The sequence below is a fragment of the Cryptomeria japonica genome, chromosome 8, assembly GCF_030272615.1.
Source record: "Cryptomeria japonica chromosome 8, Sugi_1.0, whole genome shotgun sequence".
NCBI classification, from domain to species: Eukaryota; Viridiplantae; Streptophyta; class Pinopsida; order Cupressales; family Cupressaceae; genus Cryptomeria; species Cryptomeria japonica.
Window position 1 is genome coordinate 653,627,466 of NC_081412.1, and position 18,998 is coordinate 653,646,463.

The 18,998-nt window shown below is 34.6% G+C and overlaps 1 protein-coding gene across 1 annotated transcript; it reads right to left on the bottom strand.

The window, feature by feature from the left end:
* Positions 1-1,049: 1,049 nt before the first annotated feature.
* LOC131069298 (uncharacterized) lies at positions 1,050-18,959 on the bottom strand. The gene is made up of 13 exons (XM_059210844.1): positions 18,725-18,959; positions 17,974-18,591; positions 17,752-17,866; positions 13,464-13,717; positions 13,032-13,332; positions 7,183-7,277; positions 6,811-7,065; positions 6,058-6,690; positions 5,843-5,957; positions 3,952-4,055; positions 3,591-3,845; positions 2,840-3,484; positions 1,050-2,744 (listed from the first exon to the last, which is right to left on the bottom strand). Exons 1-13 carry the CDS (start codon positions 18,908-18,910, stop codon positions 1,152-1,154), a joined length of 5,169 nt encoding a protein of 1,722 aa, XP_059066827.1. The 5' UTR covers positions 18,911-18,959; the 3' UTR covers positions 1,050-1,151.
* Positions 18,960-18,998: the final 39 nt, after the last annotated feature.

Sequence of the window (18,998 nt, forward strand, 5' to 3'; positions counted from 1 at the left end):
TGCTTGGCATGTAGCCGACCTTCTACGTTTCATCCTTTGGATTTTCCAGAAGAATCTCTTAGCGGAGGCCGACCTCATTCATTTCTGCACGTTAGGGTTTTGATCCTTTTGGGCCGACCAAATCCTTTTGATCAATATATATATATATATATATATATATATATTTGTAATCATGCTTTAGAATGTAATTAATAAGAATCGAGAGAAACAAGGAGTATTGGTGGTTAGACTGTTCCTAGAAAATAGATCTTTCAATTCAAGGTCCCGATGTGACCTATTCTACCAAGCTTGTGTGCCAGTATGTTGTAACCCGGTTGTTACCGGTTCGATGTAATTAAGTTTCATGCAATAAAACTATCTATTATGCATTGCCTCCATCATATATGTGTGTTTCTGTTGTGTTAACTCTTGCTGACCGATTTGGATTGATCTCCTCGAAGTCTCTCCTCACCGGTGACTGCTTCAGTTTTGTAGTTCTCATCTTGTAGAGAGCATATCTTACCCTCATTTAGGGAGGATATTTTTTCACTTATTTTTTCTCTTTTTTACGAGTGCATTGTACTTGGATGCATTGATGCTAGTACCTACTCTTTTTTCTTGCCTAAGTTGTGCTTAAGGGGGGATGTCAATATAGATTAATCACCATCTTAGTTGTCAAGTAGTTATGCCTATGTGGAGAATTAGTTGAAGTGGTAGGTAGGATATTTCTCCTCTATATACACCTCCACTCCTAATATAATAACCCAATCACTCAATCAATCTTCTACCTTGCCTGCAACTTGCTTTTATTTGTTGTTTCCATTATGCCTAGTACTCATGTCTAGTCTCACACAAATTCTCAAATTTCATAAAATAAGTCCTAATTACTTTTGAAATAGATTGTGTGATAGGTTTTTGAATGAATGTTTCAAAACACACTTTACGATCCATCATGATGATGATAAAATGCTACCATGACCAAAAATATATATATATATATATATATATATGAATAATAAAAGATATATACTTTTTTCCTGTATCTACGTTATTGTAAGATTATTGTTGGAATAAGAAAAGCACCATTGTACATTAAAAATTTAAATTGAAACTTTTAGATTATCTTGTCCAATTTTTTTTCGTATAAAGAATTCAATATTGGTATCAAAACCTTAACCGGAGATGGCACTTTCTGTGGGAATGATAACTTGCTCAAGACTGTCACCGTTAGGAGCTTGCTCCCATGCTCTGCTTCCATAATCTGATACATAAGGAGCTGTGACAGAATAGTACTGCTTCCCTCCACGAGAATACTGCTTCACTCGCACTGTTTTATCCTGTATCCATTGCCACTCTTTCAATCCCACCGGCAAAAATACATGATTTATGTTCGAGAAGATCTCGTCTTTCTGGTAATCCGGAGAAAATTCAAGATCGTCATCTTCATCAGAGAAAGATTCATGATCTTCATTCCAACTAGAATAGAGATCCTCATCTTCATAGCTGTGGGAATCATCCTTGCAAGATTCAAGAATTTCATGCCGTGGATCTACTGCTTCCTCCGAATGCCAACTCAGTTTTAATTCCTCTAATTGTGGGCAGGCATCCATCTGCGGAAGCTCTTCCATGTTATCGTTGTAGAGTAGATGAAACACCTGTAATCCCTGGCAACCGCCAATCTCAGGAGGAGCTCGAACCCTCTGGCAATCACATAAACATAATTTCTTCAACTTCCTCAGTGAAGAGAAGCTGGGAAAGCTTTCTAAAAATTTCAATTGAAAAAGGTAAACATCTTCCAGCATGCTACAACATGTAACATCCGGTGGTTCGCTTATATCACACTTGTATAGTTTGAGCACAGTCAAATTTGAAAGACGTCTCAAACTCGGAACATCCCTCGATATCACGATATTCCACAAAGGCGGGTTCTTAAACCCATCACAACACTCTGGATGCCTTGGTCCCGAAGCATCTTCTGATGAAATGCATAACTGTAGTATCTCTAAAGCACTTGAATCATTTTCATCTGAATATTCTGTTATTGCATCGCACCTTTTCAGAACAATTTTGTGTAGGCAGGAACAATTAACGATCAACGGTATGTGAGCCATCTGCGAGCAATACTTGATGACAATACTTCGAAGCTTTAAGCAATTACTACAGTTGAGTGGGCCCATTACATCATCACACCGTTTAAAGCTCGCCTTCTCCAAATATAGCAAACCATTTATCCCTGGGAACTCCGAGAGGGATCGACAGCGAACATAAATTTCTCTCAGAGAAACACAACCGGTAAGATCTCCAAGACCAGTGATCCCACCGCCATACCCAATTTCTATATAAAGATATTGTAAGGCATTGAGGCTGCTTAAATTCAAGACTTTTAAGTCTGGTACCTGAAGTAACGCCACGTATGGCAAATTCTCGATGCCTCCACTGATTTCCAGATATTCATAATTGTGTAAAGTGGCACTTATCTCTTTGGTCCTATCTACAACCTGAAGAGCCCATAGATTTTTAACGTACTTATCGCCAATTGCGGACAGATCTAGATGCTCGTAATAATCTAGATTCACCAATTCAAACCCAGCTTCGTCTTCTGAAAATAACCCTGCTCCAGCTTCGGAGGTAGCCAAGTCGCGCTTACACCACACCCATCTCTTCATCTTTCTTGCTTTGCTTCGAGCGAACTCCATATGGAGATTGTGTATGTGAATTTCAGGTTCAATTTCCTCAAGAAAACCTTTCTGCCATAGATCCTCAACCTGTCCCACAAGCAGTAAAGCAAGCGTTCAAGGGTTTTTCAATTAAAAAACCCCAATCACAAACAAAACATTGTAAAAGTAAATATTCAACTCACTGCTTTCTCTATGTACTCGATCTCTTCTCTGCAAGTAATTGCAAGCCACTCGGTAACTTCGAGGGGAGACATAATAGACACCAAGTATATACTGAGAAGCATGAATATGGTACGATGTTTTGGATCCATATAATCCAAAACTTTGTCCAGCACAATGAAGACATCATCCAAACCATCACAAGATCCGAATACCAAACCATCTGCCTCAGCAACCCATTGTGACAAATCAATGCCGTATTTATTAAAGAGATGTTGGCCAAAAAATTTCAAGGCTAACGGATGAAATTTGTGAGTCGCCCCAACAACGTCACAACTGGTCTCTTTGAACGAACATCTGTTTGCACAGTGCAAAGCAAAACCTCTGTTCTCTGGACCCAACGCTGACCCCGCTAGAGATGTCCTTTCCAACAAGATGGCTATTGCCTCCTCCTCTTCAAGGGCTGGGATGACCATGCGTGACTCAGAATCAATATTGAAAGTTTTTGCTAGAACACCAGCGCTTCGTCCGCTCAAAAGGACGCAGCTGTTTTCTCCCAAGTCTGCCCAGAGATAATATTTCACCTCGTCTATGCTCTCTTCGGTGATATTGTCCAGAACCAATAATACTCTTTGGCCTCTCACTCTTTCATACAACATTTTGCGTGCCTGTAAATTATATTAGAAAATGCAGAACAGTTATATATCTTAGCCCCTCACTCTGTCATGAAACGAAGAATAACAAAACAAAATAAAAATATAAGAAATTGCTCACCTCGCCCTCCCTTGTGAACGATTCGAGTTGCGCCTTACTGCAATGAGTTAGATATTGCAGAGCAAGTTTTTGCCTGCCCAATTTATTACCTCCACGAAATTCCAGATGGCATACTTTTCCGTAAAAATTCCACAAATTAAGATTGCAAAAAGTCTTGCCAAGTGTAGTTTTACCCTGGCCGGGCATTCCATATAATCCTGCAATGAGGACTCCACTTTCGTTAGGATGAACAGTGTTGAAGAATTCTGCAACCTCCTGCCACCAATGAATATAATATATAGCTAAGAGTATGAATATATATGCGTGAGAATCCACAAAAGAAATGTGTTAACACAAAAGAAGTGAAGAGAGACGGTTTTACCTGGCACATGCGTGCTCCTCCTTCCATGGCAGGGACAGGGTACCTTTGTGTTGGTGGTGGAAGTAAACGAGAGATCGCAATTTTCTCTCTAGGTGTCGCTTCATCTTCAAAAACATTCAACGAAACAAATTAATTTACCATTTATAGTCTAAAATTTTCATAAAGACATCCGATTAGAATGGGTCTTGTATCTTTCTAGTTTAGTTTTTTGTTAACCAGTGCTACTCACACCTACATCGTTAAGTTTAAGAGGATATTTACTTTTTCTATCTCAATTAATGTGATGGTGTGTCATGTTTCACACTTGTGTATTTATACAAGGTTTCGTGTGTCTATTTGTAATATATCAAATATTGTAATATGAAAGGTTCTTTATGTTGAATTAGATTCTTACTCCTATCAATACCCTTCTTGGCCACTTTAACACAAACTCCAACATTCATATTCATTCAAGGAACATTTTATTTCAATGCATTAAAATGAATAAGTATTTACATCATGATAATCTAAAATTTACCATTTATAGTCTAAAATTTTCATAAAGACATCTGATTAGAATGGGTCTTGTATCTTTCTAGTTTTTCGTTAACCGGTGCTACTCACACCTACATCGTTAAGTTTAAGAGAATATTTACTTTTTCTATCTCAATTAATGTGATCGTATGTCATGTTTCACACTTGTGTACTTATACAAGGTTTCTTGTGTCTATTTGTAATATATCAAATATTGTAATATGAAAGGTTCTTTATGTTGAATTAGATTCTTACTCCTATCAATACCCTTCTTGGCCACTTTAACACAAACTCCAACATTCATATTCATTCAAGGAACATTTTATTTCAATGCATTAAAATGAATAAGTATTTACATCATGATAATCTAAAGCTTTACATTCTCAAATTATGTTGTCTTTGATTACTTTACAAAGGTTGTAAAACTAGTAAGCAATGTGTTTATTAAGGAGAACTCGATCCTTGAAATCCAATAGCTTCCTTTAAGTGTTTTACAATAATGCTAGTCGTTACATGTCAATAGTTTTGGTAGAGAATAGCAAACCAAGTCACACAAGTACACAATTTACCAAATTAATCTCATAGGCTACTTGAGATATGTTCATAAATTAGAAAATTTCTAAAGAGCTTAGGTCAATCTTGTGGAGCTCAAATTTGACCTACATAATATTCCACAATTGTTTTAATTCCCATGCAACAACCATATAATTTTTTGAATATTAGCAAATAATTAGTATACTAATCAACAACTATTCTTCGTGTTATTCCAAAAATCAAATACACCTATTTCTAATATAATTTCAAAATGTTTGTTATACATTGATCTACTCAATTATCTTGAATAAATAAATTCGTTTCCATTATTAACATTAAAGTGATTAACATAAATTTCTCACTAGATATATATCTATTTATTAATAAATTATTATATTATACAACTGCACAATTGTATTTTAATTTATTATAAGAAAAACAACATACTTTATGTTATATAATATCTCAAATGGGACTTTTTTATATACTAAAATGAGAGTAATATAAAAAAAAGTAGTAGAAAGCATATCCTTGAAGTCTAACCAGCTTCAAGGGAAAAAAACAAGTCAAAATACTAAAACAATACTTAAGTCGAAATATGAGAAGCTATTAAGTGGTGAACCTACACTATTAGGGAGATCACATTTAACTGGTTTATCCTAAATATTAGTGCCCATGAAACCATTATCAATCAACTTCCAACTATTTAGAACACCCTTTTTAATCTTTATTTACATAATGATTGAGATTCATATATTTTCAAAACTAAAATGATTTTGTTAAAATAGTCTACCCATTAAAAAAAATTTATGTAAAGCGTTTTAAAATGACATTAAAAACATACCCAGTCTGCCGTGCTTGTTTTTATTATTCATTTGACCAAACTCCTTCAAGAGCTCATGAATGCGAATTTCAGGTTCAATTTCTTCAATAAAAGCGTTCTCACAAAGATCCACAACCTGATGCCACAATCGAATTAAGAGTTGAAAGGTTTAATCAATTTCTAAGAAAAAATCCAATCACAGACTAACAAAGCATAGAAGCAAGCATTCAACTCACTGCTTTCTTAATATGCGCGATCCCTGCATTGCAACTTAGTGCTAGCCACGTAAAAGTTTCTTTGCTAGACATATTGGGTGGTATACGTCCAGTGAGAAGCATGAATATGGTGCGGCATTTGTACTCCATGCTATCGAAAGCTTTGTCCAGCACAAGAAACACGCCATTTGAACAATATTCACCAGCTCCATCTACGAATTCATCTATCTCAGCAGCCCAATTTGAGAAAAGCTTAGTCTGTTTACGAAACAAGTGTCGGCCAAAAGCTTTCAAAGCTAACGGATGAAATGTTGCAAAACCAGTGTCGTCTTTGATTGAACATTTCTTTGCACACTTCAACGCAAAATCTCTGCTCTCTGCTGGGAACCCTAATGCCACGGGAGGCTTTCTTTCCAACAAGATAGCTATGGCCTCTTCCTCTTCAAGCCTTGGGACGCTCATGCAGGACTGCTTATCAATATTGAAATGCTTTACCAGTAAATCAACACTTCGAGCGCTTAAAAGGATGCAACTGTTTTCTCCCAATTCTGCCCGAAGATAATATGCCACTTCGTCTATACTTTCTTCAGTGATATTGTCGAGAACCAACAATACCTTTTGGCCCTTCACGAATTTATTGAAGAAATACTGTGCCTGTAAGTTATATTTAAAGAAATACAAAGACTTAAATATCTCGTGAAATGAGGAAAGAGAATTCCATTAGGAAATGAAGGACATCGTCCAATCAGAATAAAAATATATGAAATTGCTCACATCGTCTTCATTTGTAACTGATTCGAGATGCGACATAGGGATTTGAGCGAGATCCCGCAGGAAATGTTTTTGCCTCTGCAATGTCTTACCTTCACAAAATTCCAGATGGCATACTTTACCATCAAAATTCCTCAAATTAATATTACACAAAGCCTTGGCAAGTGTAGTTTTACCCTGGCCCGGCATTCCATATAATCCTGCAATGAGGATTCCTTTTTCTGTTGGATGAACAGTGTTGAAGAAATCTTTAACCTCCTGCAACCAATAAATATGATTGATAATAAGTGTGTGCATGTAATATTTATATACGCATTAGTGAATAAACAACAAAACGAACAAGTTAGAGGAAGAAATTTAGCAAGGCTATTTAACCTGGCACATGCGCGCCTCTCCTTGCATGGGAGGGACACGATACCTTGGTGAGTATGGAAGTAGGAGAGAGATGTCTTCCACAATGTTTGAGGAAACTACACAAAAACATTAAAGCCAAGTTAGCTGAGACTTTCCTTATGCATGTATTGTCTGTGATCTATATTTTATTATAAATACTACTCCAAAGTGCTACTGAATAGTTTCAGTGTACAAATATTTATAGTTTTTGAAGCCTTGAATTATTGGACAATGTCATTTTTATAGTGTCGGCTAAATATTTCTATCCAACAATCAGCATATTTAGGTGTTATTTTTAAGATTTAAGAATTGAAGAGATGATAATTTTCAATATATTATGGATTAGGATTATGATTACTTTTAAAAATAATTAATATTTGTTAAGATAAGATTCAAATATAAAAATGATTATTTTAAATTTTATTTTATAGCATATATCTTCTTAATAATATTATAGTCGATTAAAGATAATAAATTTATATTAACTGATGTATATTTATTTGAGACAAGTTAAAAATTAATTAAGTTAATTTCATTCTTACTAGTAATATTTGTTATATGGAGGTGATCTATAGTGAATAAAGGCATAGTATTTTGAAAGAAAAGATAATAAATAAAGAAAAAACGACATGCATATAATCAAAATGAGAAACATATTTTAAATATTGTATTGCATTTGATTGCATATCTTCTACGTTTTCAATCATCTTTATTTTAAATATTCTAGCACCCCATTTATTTGAGTTAAAAGAAATATGGGCATGTGCAAAACAATCTCCAATTCTTCAAATTAGTGATTTCAATAATTGGAGATAAATATACGATTTATCATTAGCACATTTTATTGATCATAGCATTGACATGGTAATATGAGAAATACTAATTGAATGAATCACATCATCTTAATTTACAAATTACAAATCATATATATCTTAAAGTAAACATGTAATAAAGAGGATTTTAAATTTACAAATCATATGAGTGCCTATTTTTAAATCCCTTATATATTGTTGAACATATTCTTTCTTTAAAATATAACCAATGAGAATATTTTACTTTTATTGTGAGCGTGATACATATATTCACATAATGAAATAGTAACTTATTGTACTGTTTTAAATTGCATCCGGTAATATTTACACCTCATGTTTGTGCTCCTACTTTAGCGTGTCCTATCTCCATCTCCTCTCTAGGTCTATTTTGGTCCTATTATCCAATCCTGATGTGATGAACATCATTTAGTGGACCCCATCCTAAAGGTCCCTTCCCCATTTCCCTTTGTGTTGGTCCTATTTGTAGGATGACCATGGTGTGGAATGCCCTAGTCTGTACTAGGGCACCCCAAAATGCTCTGCTCCCCCTTAAACATGCCCCAATTTGAAATTGGGGTAGGCCCTTTATCTCCTCAATGGCTTTCGGTCCTTGTGGCTACACATGACCATTGGAGGTCAACCTAATGAGTAATTTACCTAGGGAACCCTATATAAAGAGATCCTATCAATTCATTTTAACCTAGAAACAATAATCATGATCATACCCCCATCATTCGTGCATCTGTGAAGCATTCATTATCAAGCAGTTTTAGATTTCAAGGCCGCATTTCATCCTTCAAGCATTGTGGAGAAAAGTTACACCAATCTTCATGCAAGCATGTGTGTGTGTATGATTAGGGTTTTCCATGTTCATGTGTTTGTCATGCCATTACACTCAACATTTGTGATTACATTCAAAGAGCATTGTATCATCATCAACAATTGCAGATTTGAGGTATATCTCCTTAGCATTTATTTTAGTATTTATATTATTTCATTCAAGGTTAATTCCTAAACCGAGGTTTGATTTAGGCAAACCCCTATCCACAACATCTTTTCCTCTCTCTGTGTGTGCAGGAAACAGGTTCAAGAACTATCTCGGGAATTCCGACAGAGTCAATAGTGATGAACAGGTTCAACTTTTGACGAAGGAAAATTCGAAGGACCGGGGTGGATCTGTACTACCTGGTCTAGAAAAAATAGGCCAAACTTCTAGGAACGGGTTTTAAACATCCTATTTTGCCCAGATCTCAAGCAGTGGCTCCATGGGGCATTTGTAGTTGCCTATTTTCATCAATCAACTTCATTTATTCATTGTGTTGCCCTAATTTCACAACTTACATCCAATATCAATTTAGAAAGAGGGACACCTCACTAAACCAATGAATCTAATAGGAATTTCAACCCTTTCCTTAGTTGGATTGAGACTAGATCTATTAGGTTCACCCATCTTTCCATTGTTTTGAATAATTTGGATTATTAGTAGTTTTATTATCTTAATTGACCCTAATTCCAAATTACATCCATTACACTTATAAATAACATAAACACAAAAATGAAGTACCATGTTCAAAAATAATCACCATTATAAGGATACTTACAAAAATTTATGATCTATACAAAAAAATTATGCTATTAATTACATGAGGAAATTCTATAAGAGGTCACACAAATATTATTCATATTTGACATGCATTGAATGTTTCTCTAAGGGTCAATTTAGAGATAGTGATCACAATTAATTATTTTTATGTTTCTTATTTTTCATATGCAACATGTGTTTTAACTCCGATATTGCAATCACCACTTGAGTATCACATGTGTATTATATTCATTCCATCTAGGGTGTATAATAATGGGAATGCTTGCAAATGATTAGATCAAGACAAGACATAGGATAACCTTTAGGGTTGAAAGACCAAGTCTTTATATTATTTTCTCTGATTTATAATTTATTGAGAGAAATGGGAAAAAGAAAGAAAAAGAGAAAGAGAGAGAGAGAGAGAGAGAGAGAGAGAGAGAGAGAGAGAGAGATGTCATTGTCAACAACAGAAATAAATGTCATTGTCAACAACAGAAATAAATGTCATTGTCAACAACAGAAATAAATGTCATTGTCAACAACAAATTTGTTGTAGAAGACTACTTAACATGACCTACATGCATGTTTAAATCTAGAATATTATTTGACTATGGATATAACCACTCAAGATCAAGAGAGATAAAAGTAAATACAAATAATCAAAAGATCAATATAAAAATTAATACTATTTTGTTCAATTATTTGTGTGTAAAGCTTATTATGTATGCTAGGAACAAATATGCAATACAATAATTGAGTTAAATGCAAGAGAATAAACATGCATAAATAAAATCTTATAACAAAGCATAATATGTTTTATTAAATTTATTTCAAAAACCTTTTGTTTGGCATTGAATTTGTGTAGACTAAAGGTGGACTCAAATGGATATGATTTTGTTGTACAAGCATGGAAATATTCTTCAAAAATTATGTAATAACAAGAGAAAAATCCTCTTCATCATACATAGAAGCATCCTATAACATTGAATTTTATGAATTCATGGAGCTAAAATTATTGCCGAAATATTTTCCTTGGCTTAATAACTTAGTCCTATCTTGTTTCCTACATACAATATACATCTTTTTATTTATTTCTTCAATGCTCTATCTAGTACAATGGCATAGCCCATGTAATAAAAGCTTATGGAATGATAGTCAAGGAGGTAATTCATATGTATGAGCATGTAGGTGTGTGGAGAGGATAGTTAAAGTATTAGAATGGGCACCTAAATATGAGAGGATAGATGGGCTGGAAGAAAAAAAAATAGCATATATGAATCCATTAATTTGGGTGAGAATGGCCATGGGAGGATAGCACAAGCATCTATCATCCATTAAATGTATTAGAAAGGTTTCAAGCAAACAATATTGGTAGGAAATAAGCCAAACTCCATGACCATTTTTAACAACCTCACTACCTTTAGTAAAATGAAAGCTCTTGAAAGGGTATGGATATCCATAAAATCATAAAGGAAATAGTAATTTGGTCAGATACATGATGGGCTAGGCTTACAAAAGAGGGGAGGCTATATCTAGAAAGGGGTGAGAGGAACAAATAATATCTAGAGAAAACATGAAGGGAATATAGAGAATTATGAGTGGGAGAGAGGATAGAGAAAAATGTGAGGAGAATGCAAAAGATCACGAGGGAAAGAGAAAAACCATTACTTGAACATGAGCAAAAAGAGTGAAATAAGATTAGAGGATTTAGCCAAAGAGTGAGCATAGGAAATCCTCAATGTAAACTCCACAAAGGTTGTCTAGGATGATGAATAAAAGGCTTTTGAATTTCATAACAAGTTTGCTTCCTTTGCTTGTCGTGATCCTATAAGTACATGTTTCTTGCATTCATTCAGACAATGTTACATTTAACACTACCTATATATGACTACTAAAGTATTTGTTCATCGTATTTGGGGTTAATTTCCTTGTAGACCAATAAGATGTACTCTAAAAAAATTAGGTCTCATCCCACTAAATGTATGTATGAAAAACTCAATTTGGTTTTCTTATAAGCATATATGAATGTTGCCTTATTAATATGACTCTTCCCATATCACTAGGAACCAAACCTAGTTTATCTATAGAATTTAAGAATGATACACATCTCCATGTATTATTGGAAGAGTCATATTAATAGGGAGTACATTAGCTAGTAGGCCACCTTACCCAATACCATTACACTACCACGTGATGGACATTTCAATTGTATTCTATTTGATCTTAACGAGTTTGAAATTCATTAACATCTATATTGTATAATTATATATCCTCAATTCAAAATTCAAATGTATAGAGAATATTGTTATTAAAATTATATCATTGTTTGGCTTATAATCCCTATTTAATGTTTAAGAGTGCTTTATTCTACAAAATATTTGGGAGAATCACATCTAGCTTTATCTTTCTCATTGCATTATATTTCCTCAATTTAGAAATGATATCTGCTAACCTTAGAAACCATGTTCAAAGGTTTTCTTTGTCATGTTTTATTGCTTTAATCTACCCATATCTTTGTTGCCCCATTCTTTTTCATTAGTTGAAATGCACAACAAATGTCTCATCAAACTTATAGCTCTTTAGAACTTAAATTTCATGTCTAGGGGATGTTTATTCTCCCAGAATTTATCAATGACTCTACATCTAGTCTCAAGCCTTGTTCATGTGTGGTTTGTGTAAAATCAATGATGATTGTTAATGTTGTATGAGTCTTTATTAATTATAAAAGTTTGGGACAGGTTGAATTATACGAGCCATTTCAGTAGCAGATTTGGTTGAAAATAATGGGGTTAGATGACGGCTATAAGACCCCTTCCTAGCTGCATACATTTCTTGAAATACTTCTTATATTTCAATAATAATATATATGTTTGGGCCTAAATATGGGAAGAGTCCAATGGCTAAGGATATTATTATTATTACTATTAAGGATTACATATTAGAGATCGAAATTATCATATAAAAGAAAAGGATGAACTCTCTATCATTAGTGTTCGAACAGCAAGACATTGATTCCAAAAAAAAGGCCAAAAAAAGGTAATATAGAGGTTCATCACAAATGAACCATCAAGATTTATACTGTCTGAGGATAAACCTGACACTTGGGAGCTTGCCACCTTCAAGCGTAACCATAAATGACTTGAAAGAATTGGAAAAGTTATGAAGTGGACACTTGTAACCTAGATGGAAGATGCTCAGTCAATTAAATTAGTAATTGTTGAAAGTTGAATAAAAAAAAAAATCAGACACAGAACGGCAAACACGCCTTCCACAGTCACACCATTTTTCTGTGCAACTCATTTAGAAAAAAAAAATGAAACGGTATTTACTGAAGAGGTACCGGGCAAAAATTTTCATATCTATCAGATGCATGTCATCAACAGACAATAATTTTAACAAATTGGAAAGGTATATGCTTACGAAGGATAGAACAAAACCTCGTTCCTTCTTGAAAAAACGTCTGATTGCACGCGTTGAAGCAAATCCTCTGTGCGCTGCCCACAGCGCTTCCTGTGGAGACATCCTTCCCAGAGAGATGGCTATGGCCTCCTCCCCTGACCCAGGGTAGAAATGGCAGCTCTTTTTATCTCCGCTTCGTGCAATCCAAGGGATGCAGCTACCTTTTTCCGACTTTACCCGAAGATAATATCTCCTTTCGTTTATGCTAGCTTCTGTGATATTGTCGAGAACCAACAATACCATTTGGCCCTCCACTATTGTATTGGAGAAATAGCGTGCCTGTATGTTACATTGAAAACATACAAGAATTACACATCTTGTGCTATAATTTCTTTCAAAGAGCAAACAGAATTCCATTAGCAACGGAAGAACATCTTCCAAACAAAATGACAATATAAGAAATTGCTCACCTCTTCTTCACTTGTGACCCATTCGAATTGCAGGTTAGGGAGTTGAGTGAGACGCCCCAGAGCAAGATTTTCTCTGGCCAAACCTCCACAAAAAGCCAGATGGCATACTTTGTCATCAACATTCCGCCATTCAAAACGAGAAGAATCCATGCCCCGAAGCTCATCACGTGAAGTTTTCCACATTTTGACATGATAACGTGGTGAGGGCGGATGTAGGAGAGAGACATCCGGTTTCGTGCATACTGCACCTGGCACTATTGAAGCCAAGTAATCAGGGCCAATCTTAAATCACATATTATGAACATATTAAGTTTAGAGAATGTTAGTCAATTTTGAGTGTTTAAACACTTCTAAATCTAGAAATCTAAGCTTAATGTGTATGATTTAAACTGTTTTGGACATCTAGATACATGTCTCTTTGTGATTTATGTTTATTATAAGCAATATTCAAATGAGCTAATCCATATTGAATAGCTTAAATGCATCAATTTTTGAAGTTTTATAAGCCAACTATTGTTTTGTTTTTTGTTTTTTGTTTTTTATTCAGATTTCATTTTGTGGAGTGACTCTTGGAGAGTTTTATTTATTAATTGTATTTAATTTTAAGAATTTTATTAGCGTAATAGTTTATGTGATCTTTTAATGTTAAAAAATATAAAAATGTTATTCTGAAAATATTGTAAATTAGTATAGATAGTTAGTTGTAAAGATATCTAATATGTTTGAAATTAGTCTTATATAAACATGATTATATAAGAAAAAAAGAAAGATATTATTTTATCAATAACATTATAGTTTGTTTCAAGACAATGATTTCATTTAATAAAAACTAGTATAGATTAAAAATTGAGTGCAAAATGATTTTACTTGTTACTATAAGATTTGTTAACATGAAAGTATCACCAACTAAATAAATAATAATGTTTGAAAAAGAAGTAAATAGGCACAAAAGAACATACATATATCTAAAGGTCCCCCCAACAATGGTTGGTTGAAATTAAACTTTGATGGGTCATCGAAAGGGAACCTAAGTCGGGTGGGTGGGGATGGGGTCATCAAGGATCTAAATGACAAGCTAGTATTGGCCTATGCAGTTGACCTTACCATTCAAACTTTTAGTTTTATGGAAGTGGCAGCAACATTTTACGAGATATGCAAGGGTTATCAAAGAATTATTATATAGGGTGACACTAAGAATGTCATCATGATGCTTCAAAGTAAAGCTACGCCAAGCTAGACTATTATAGACCTCATCACCAAATGCCTAGGTTTCCTATATACACTTGGCCGCAAAAGAATCAACCATACACTTAGAGAGGGAAACAAGTCTGTGAACAAGTTGGCAAGCTTGGTTCCCTTCAACAACCTCAAAACCTAGACGGTGCTACACAAGTTACCTAATGAAATCTATGCCACGATATAGGTGCACATAAATCCCAATGATACATAGATATTTAGAGATCGTATTTTTATTTTTTGTCTTGTCCATCTTGTCCTTCAATCATTTAATGATTTGGAGATGGCTTTATTAAATCCATTGAAAGCAACACTTCTCTCAATTTAGCCTTTTTGCCATTATTTCCCTAGAGTTGGTTTTTGAAACCCTTTCTCGGTCTATTACTGGTTTCCTTGAGAACAGTTTTACAATGGAGGGTGAACTCATTCAAACCGAGTCAGATAAGTGCGACAAATTTAAGTAGAATAAAATACTCTAGTCGACGGTTGAAAAAGGTAACCTAGCATGTCGATTTTTCAACAAAAAACGACAAAAAAAAATTTCCTCAAGGGCATAAAGGGTTTTAACCCTTCTCTCTCATAACAATTTGCTCGCTCTTGGAATGAGGGTGAAGTTAAAATTGGGGATGTGGTTTTTACAATGTCCATGGAGTCTATTGCTATCACCACTAGAGTCTTATTGTGGAAGGTGTGACCTTCCCTAAGAAGCCAAAGGGGAATTACATAACCAATTTCAAGAGGTCCCTTAAGCTAGATGAAAAGGTTGCTTTCTTGCAAAACAACTTTAATATGGAATATCTTCTTGGTGCTTGGAAGGAGGTCACACTACTCTTAATGAAAAACATTACATTCGATGGAAGATTCCAGTGGCTTCACTCCCAGCTCTTCCCAATGCTAAATAATCTTAGGTATGGTGTGAAAATGAACTTCCCCTACTAGATTTTCTCCTCTATTTCCTAGTCTATTGTGTTGTAAATCTAAGAATGTTCTCCTCTTGCACCAGGGGTTAATATTGAGGATTTATAATTTTCACCTAGCCATGACTACTACTAGTGACTCCCCCATTAACCCTTTCGGTCCTCTCCCTAACCCCACCTTGGTTGTGGAACTTTCTAGAGGCTGAGATAATGTGGATGCACCTAGTGTGATGAAAACCGTTGTCTAAAGGAATACCTACCCGGATTAAGCCTAACCATTCTACTTAAAATAATAACTCCCCTACCCCTCCCCTCAGAGAAATTATTGTTGAAGAGCCAGATGCTAAGGAAATTGCTTCTGAGAACTTGGCTTCCTCATGGTCCATGGGCTCTAAGTGGAATCTAGACAACCCTAATGTGAAATCTAATGCCCCTTGAATGTCTTATTTGGTTTCCCCTCCTCTCTCCCTTGTTAATTTCCCACAGAAGTGGGATTTAGCAGATTTAGCAAAAAAGGTTAATGAACTATGTGGTGCTTACAATAGATAGGAAGTCATTATTCATTGGCTCCTAACCTAGCTCAATGTTGCCAAGAAGAAAATTAATAGGTTGGAGGCATTGCCCAAGGTCAACACTACAACTTCCAACTGGGCAAAGAAATAAAAAGATGAAAGAGTCTAGTTGGTGGCTAATGTGTTGCCAAAGAAGCTTGAGAAATGGGAGGATATGAAAGAGTAATTTAAGGCTCTCAATGAAAAGGTTGAATAGAGGGATGGAAGGAAGGAGATGACCAAGGTCATCATGGAGCTTCGAGGTAACCAAGAGACTCTCAAGAAGAAGCTAGATGACATGGTGGCTCTCAACACTAAAATGGAAAGAAATTTTTTGGCTTCTTTGCAAGTCACCCAAGAGGAGATTGAGAGAAGGAACATGAAGAAGAAGCTTCATCTGGAATTATCTTGTGCAACTAGACCAAAACCTATTGTTTCCAAGGTCAAGACTACTCCAGAGTCCCTTACTATCTCTTTGAGAAAAGGTTCAAAAAAAAAAGGTTGTCTTTCTTTAAGTAGGTGAAAGTGTTTAGCTAAGATTGGAAAGTTAAAAAAAACACCACTAGGTAGACCATTGGTTTGTGTCATCGGTGGGTGGTGTTGGGTCCTTTAAATAAAGGTGTTTTTCAATTTTTAGTTTAGTTCTCTATTGTTAGTTGTTTTTAGTCGTTAGTTGGTTTTGGTTTGTTTTTGTCAACTAGTTCTTTTGTTGGGTTCTCTCATCCCTTGTGAGACCCTTGGTCTCAGCACAATGGTTGTTATGTGGAGGTTCTAGCCTTTCCCATTTATCTAATCAAAACTTGCATATATCTAAAATGAGAAATATCTTAGAATAATTGTATTAGCTTCCATTATATGTATTCTATATCATTAATAATATTTGGTTTTTGTAAAAACCTTACAACCCCTACTATTTTTAGCTAAAGAAATATGGAAATTTAAAGCATTTTTCACTATTTTAATAATTAGAATTACACATACATTTATATTTTTCTACGTTAAATAACCAAAACATGAAGATGACAAGATGAGAGCTTTTATTGAATTAATTATGTCATTTTCACTTATTAATTGTAAATAGTGAGCATCTTAAAGGAATCATGTAATTAAAAAACATTTTAAAAATAAAAGATAAATATATTAATTAAGGAATCTTCAAACTTTACATAAATATTTTCAAACAACAACAACCATCACTAAAAGTCATATATTTTCAAATTAAAATTTTAAACAAATTTTGTTTCAAGATATAAATATTAAAATTTTAACAAGGATGGGATTATCATTAATTGATTTTGAACTAATAAGAACACCCTCCTTCTTGATCTTTATTTACAAGATGATTAGACATCATATAGTTTCAAAATAAAATAAAAATTTTAAAAAATATTTCTACCTAATTCATTTTTGATATAACGCATTAAAATTATTATTACAAAATTAATAGACTCCCTCCTCTTCTTAATGTTTATTTGGAAAAATATTGAAATCAGATATTTTTAAATTAAAATAAAAAATTCAAAGACATTTCTACCTAATTTAGTATTTGATGTAGAGAATTTACAATTAGTATTCAAAACTTACCCAATTTGTAGTACTTGTTTTTATCATTCATTTGAGCGAACTCCTTAATGAGGTCGTGTATGCGAATTTCAGGTTCAATTTCTTCAATAAAACCGCTTTCATATAGATCCTCAACCTGAGGCCACAATCCACAATCAAATTAAGCGTTGAAAGGTCTATCAAATTTTTAGAAAATATCCAATCACAAACTAAACAAAGCTTCGATGCAAGCATCCAACTCACTGCTTTCTTGATATGCCCGATTCCTACATTGCAACTTAATGCTAGCAACATAAAAGCTTCTTGGGTAGACATATTGGGCGGTATATATCTAGTGAGAAGCATGAATATGGCACGGCATTTGTACTCAATCCCATTGAAAGCTTTGTCGACCACAACAAACACGTCATTTGAACCATCGCCAGCTCCGTCTATCCCAGCAGCCCATTTTGACAAATGCTTAGACTGTTTACTGAACAAGTGTCGCCCAAAAATTTTCAATGCTAATGGATGAAATGGAGTAAAACCTCTTTCCTCTTTGAATAAACATTTCTTTGCACACTTCAAAGCAAAATCCCTGCTCTCTGTTGGGAATCCTAACTCCACTGAAGGCTTCCTCTCCCACAAGATGGCTATGGCCTCTTCCTGTTCAAGCCTTGGTACATGCATGCATGATTTTGAGTCAATTTTGAAATCATTTTCTAGAACATGTAACCTTCGTGTGCTCAAAAGGATGCAGCTGTTTTTTCCCATGTCTGTCCCTAGGTAATTGTTCACTTCGTCTATGTCCCGGTCGGTGATACTGTCCAGAACCAACAATACCCTCTGGCCTTTTACAAATGTATTGAAGATATAATGTGCCTGTAAGTTACACCAAAAGAAATAAAAGAGTTACACATCTTGTGCAATACTTTTTTTTATATGAGTACAGATGATTCCGCTAGGAAAGAAAGAATATCCTCGAAACAAGATAAAGATATATGAAATTGCTCACACTGTCTTCACTTGTTAACGATTTGATATGCCTCATAGGGAATTGAGTGAGATACCGCAGAGTCAGTTTTTGCCTCTGCAATGTATTACCTCCACCGAATTCCAAATGGCATACTTTACCATAAAAGTTCCTCAAACTAAGATTACAGAAAGCCTTGGAAAGGGTAGTTTTCCCCTGGCCTGACATTCCATATAATCCTACAATGCGGATTCCTTTTTCATTTGGACAAACAGTGTTGAAGAAATCTGCGAGCTCCTGCAACAAATAAATACCA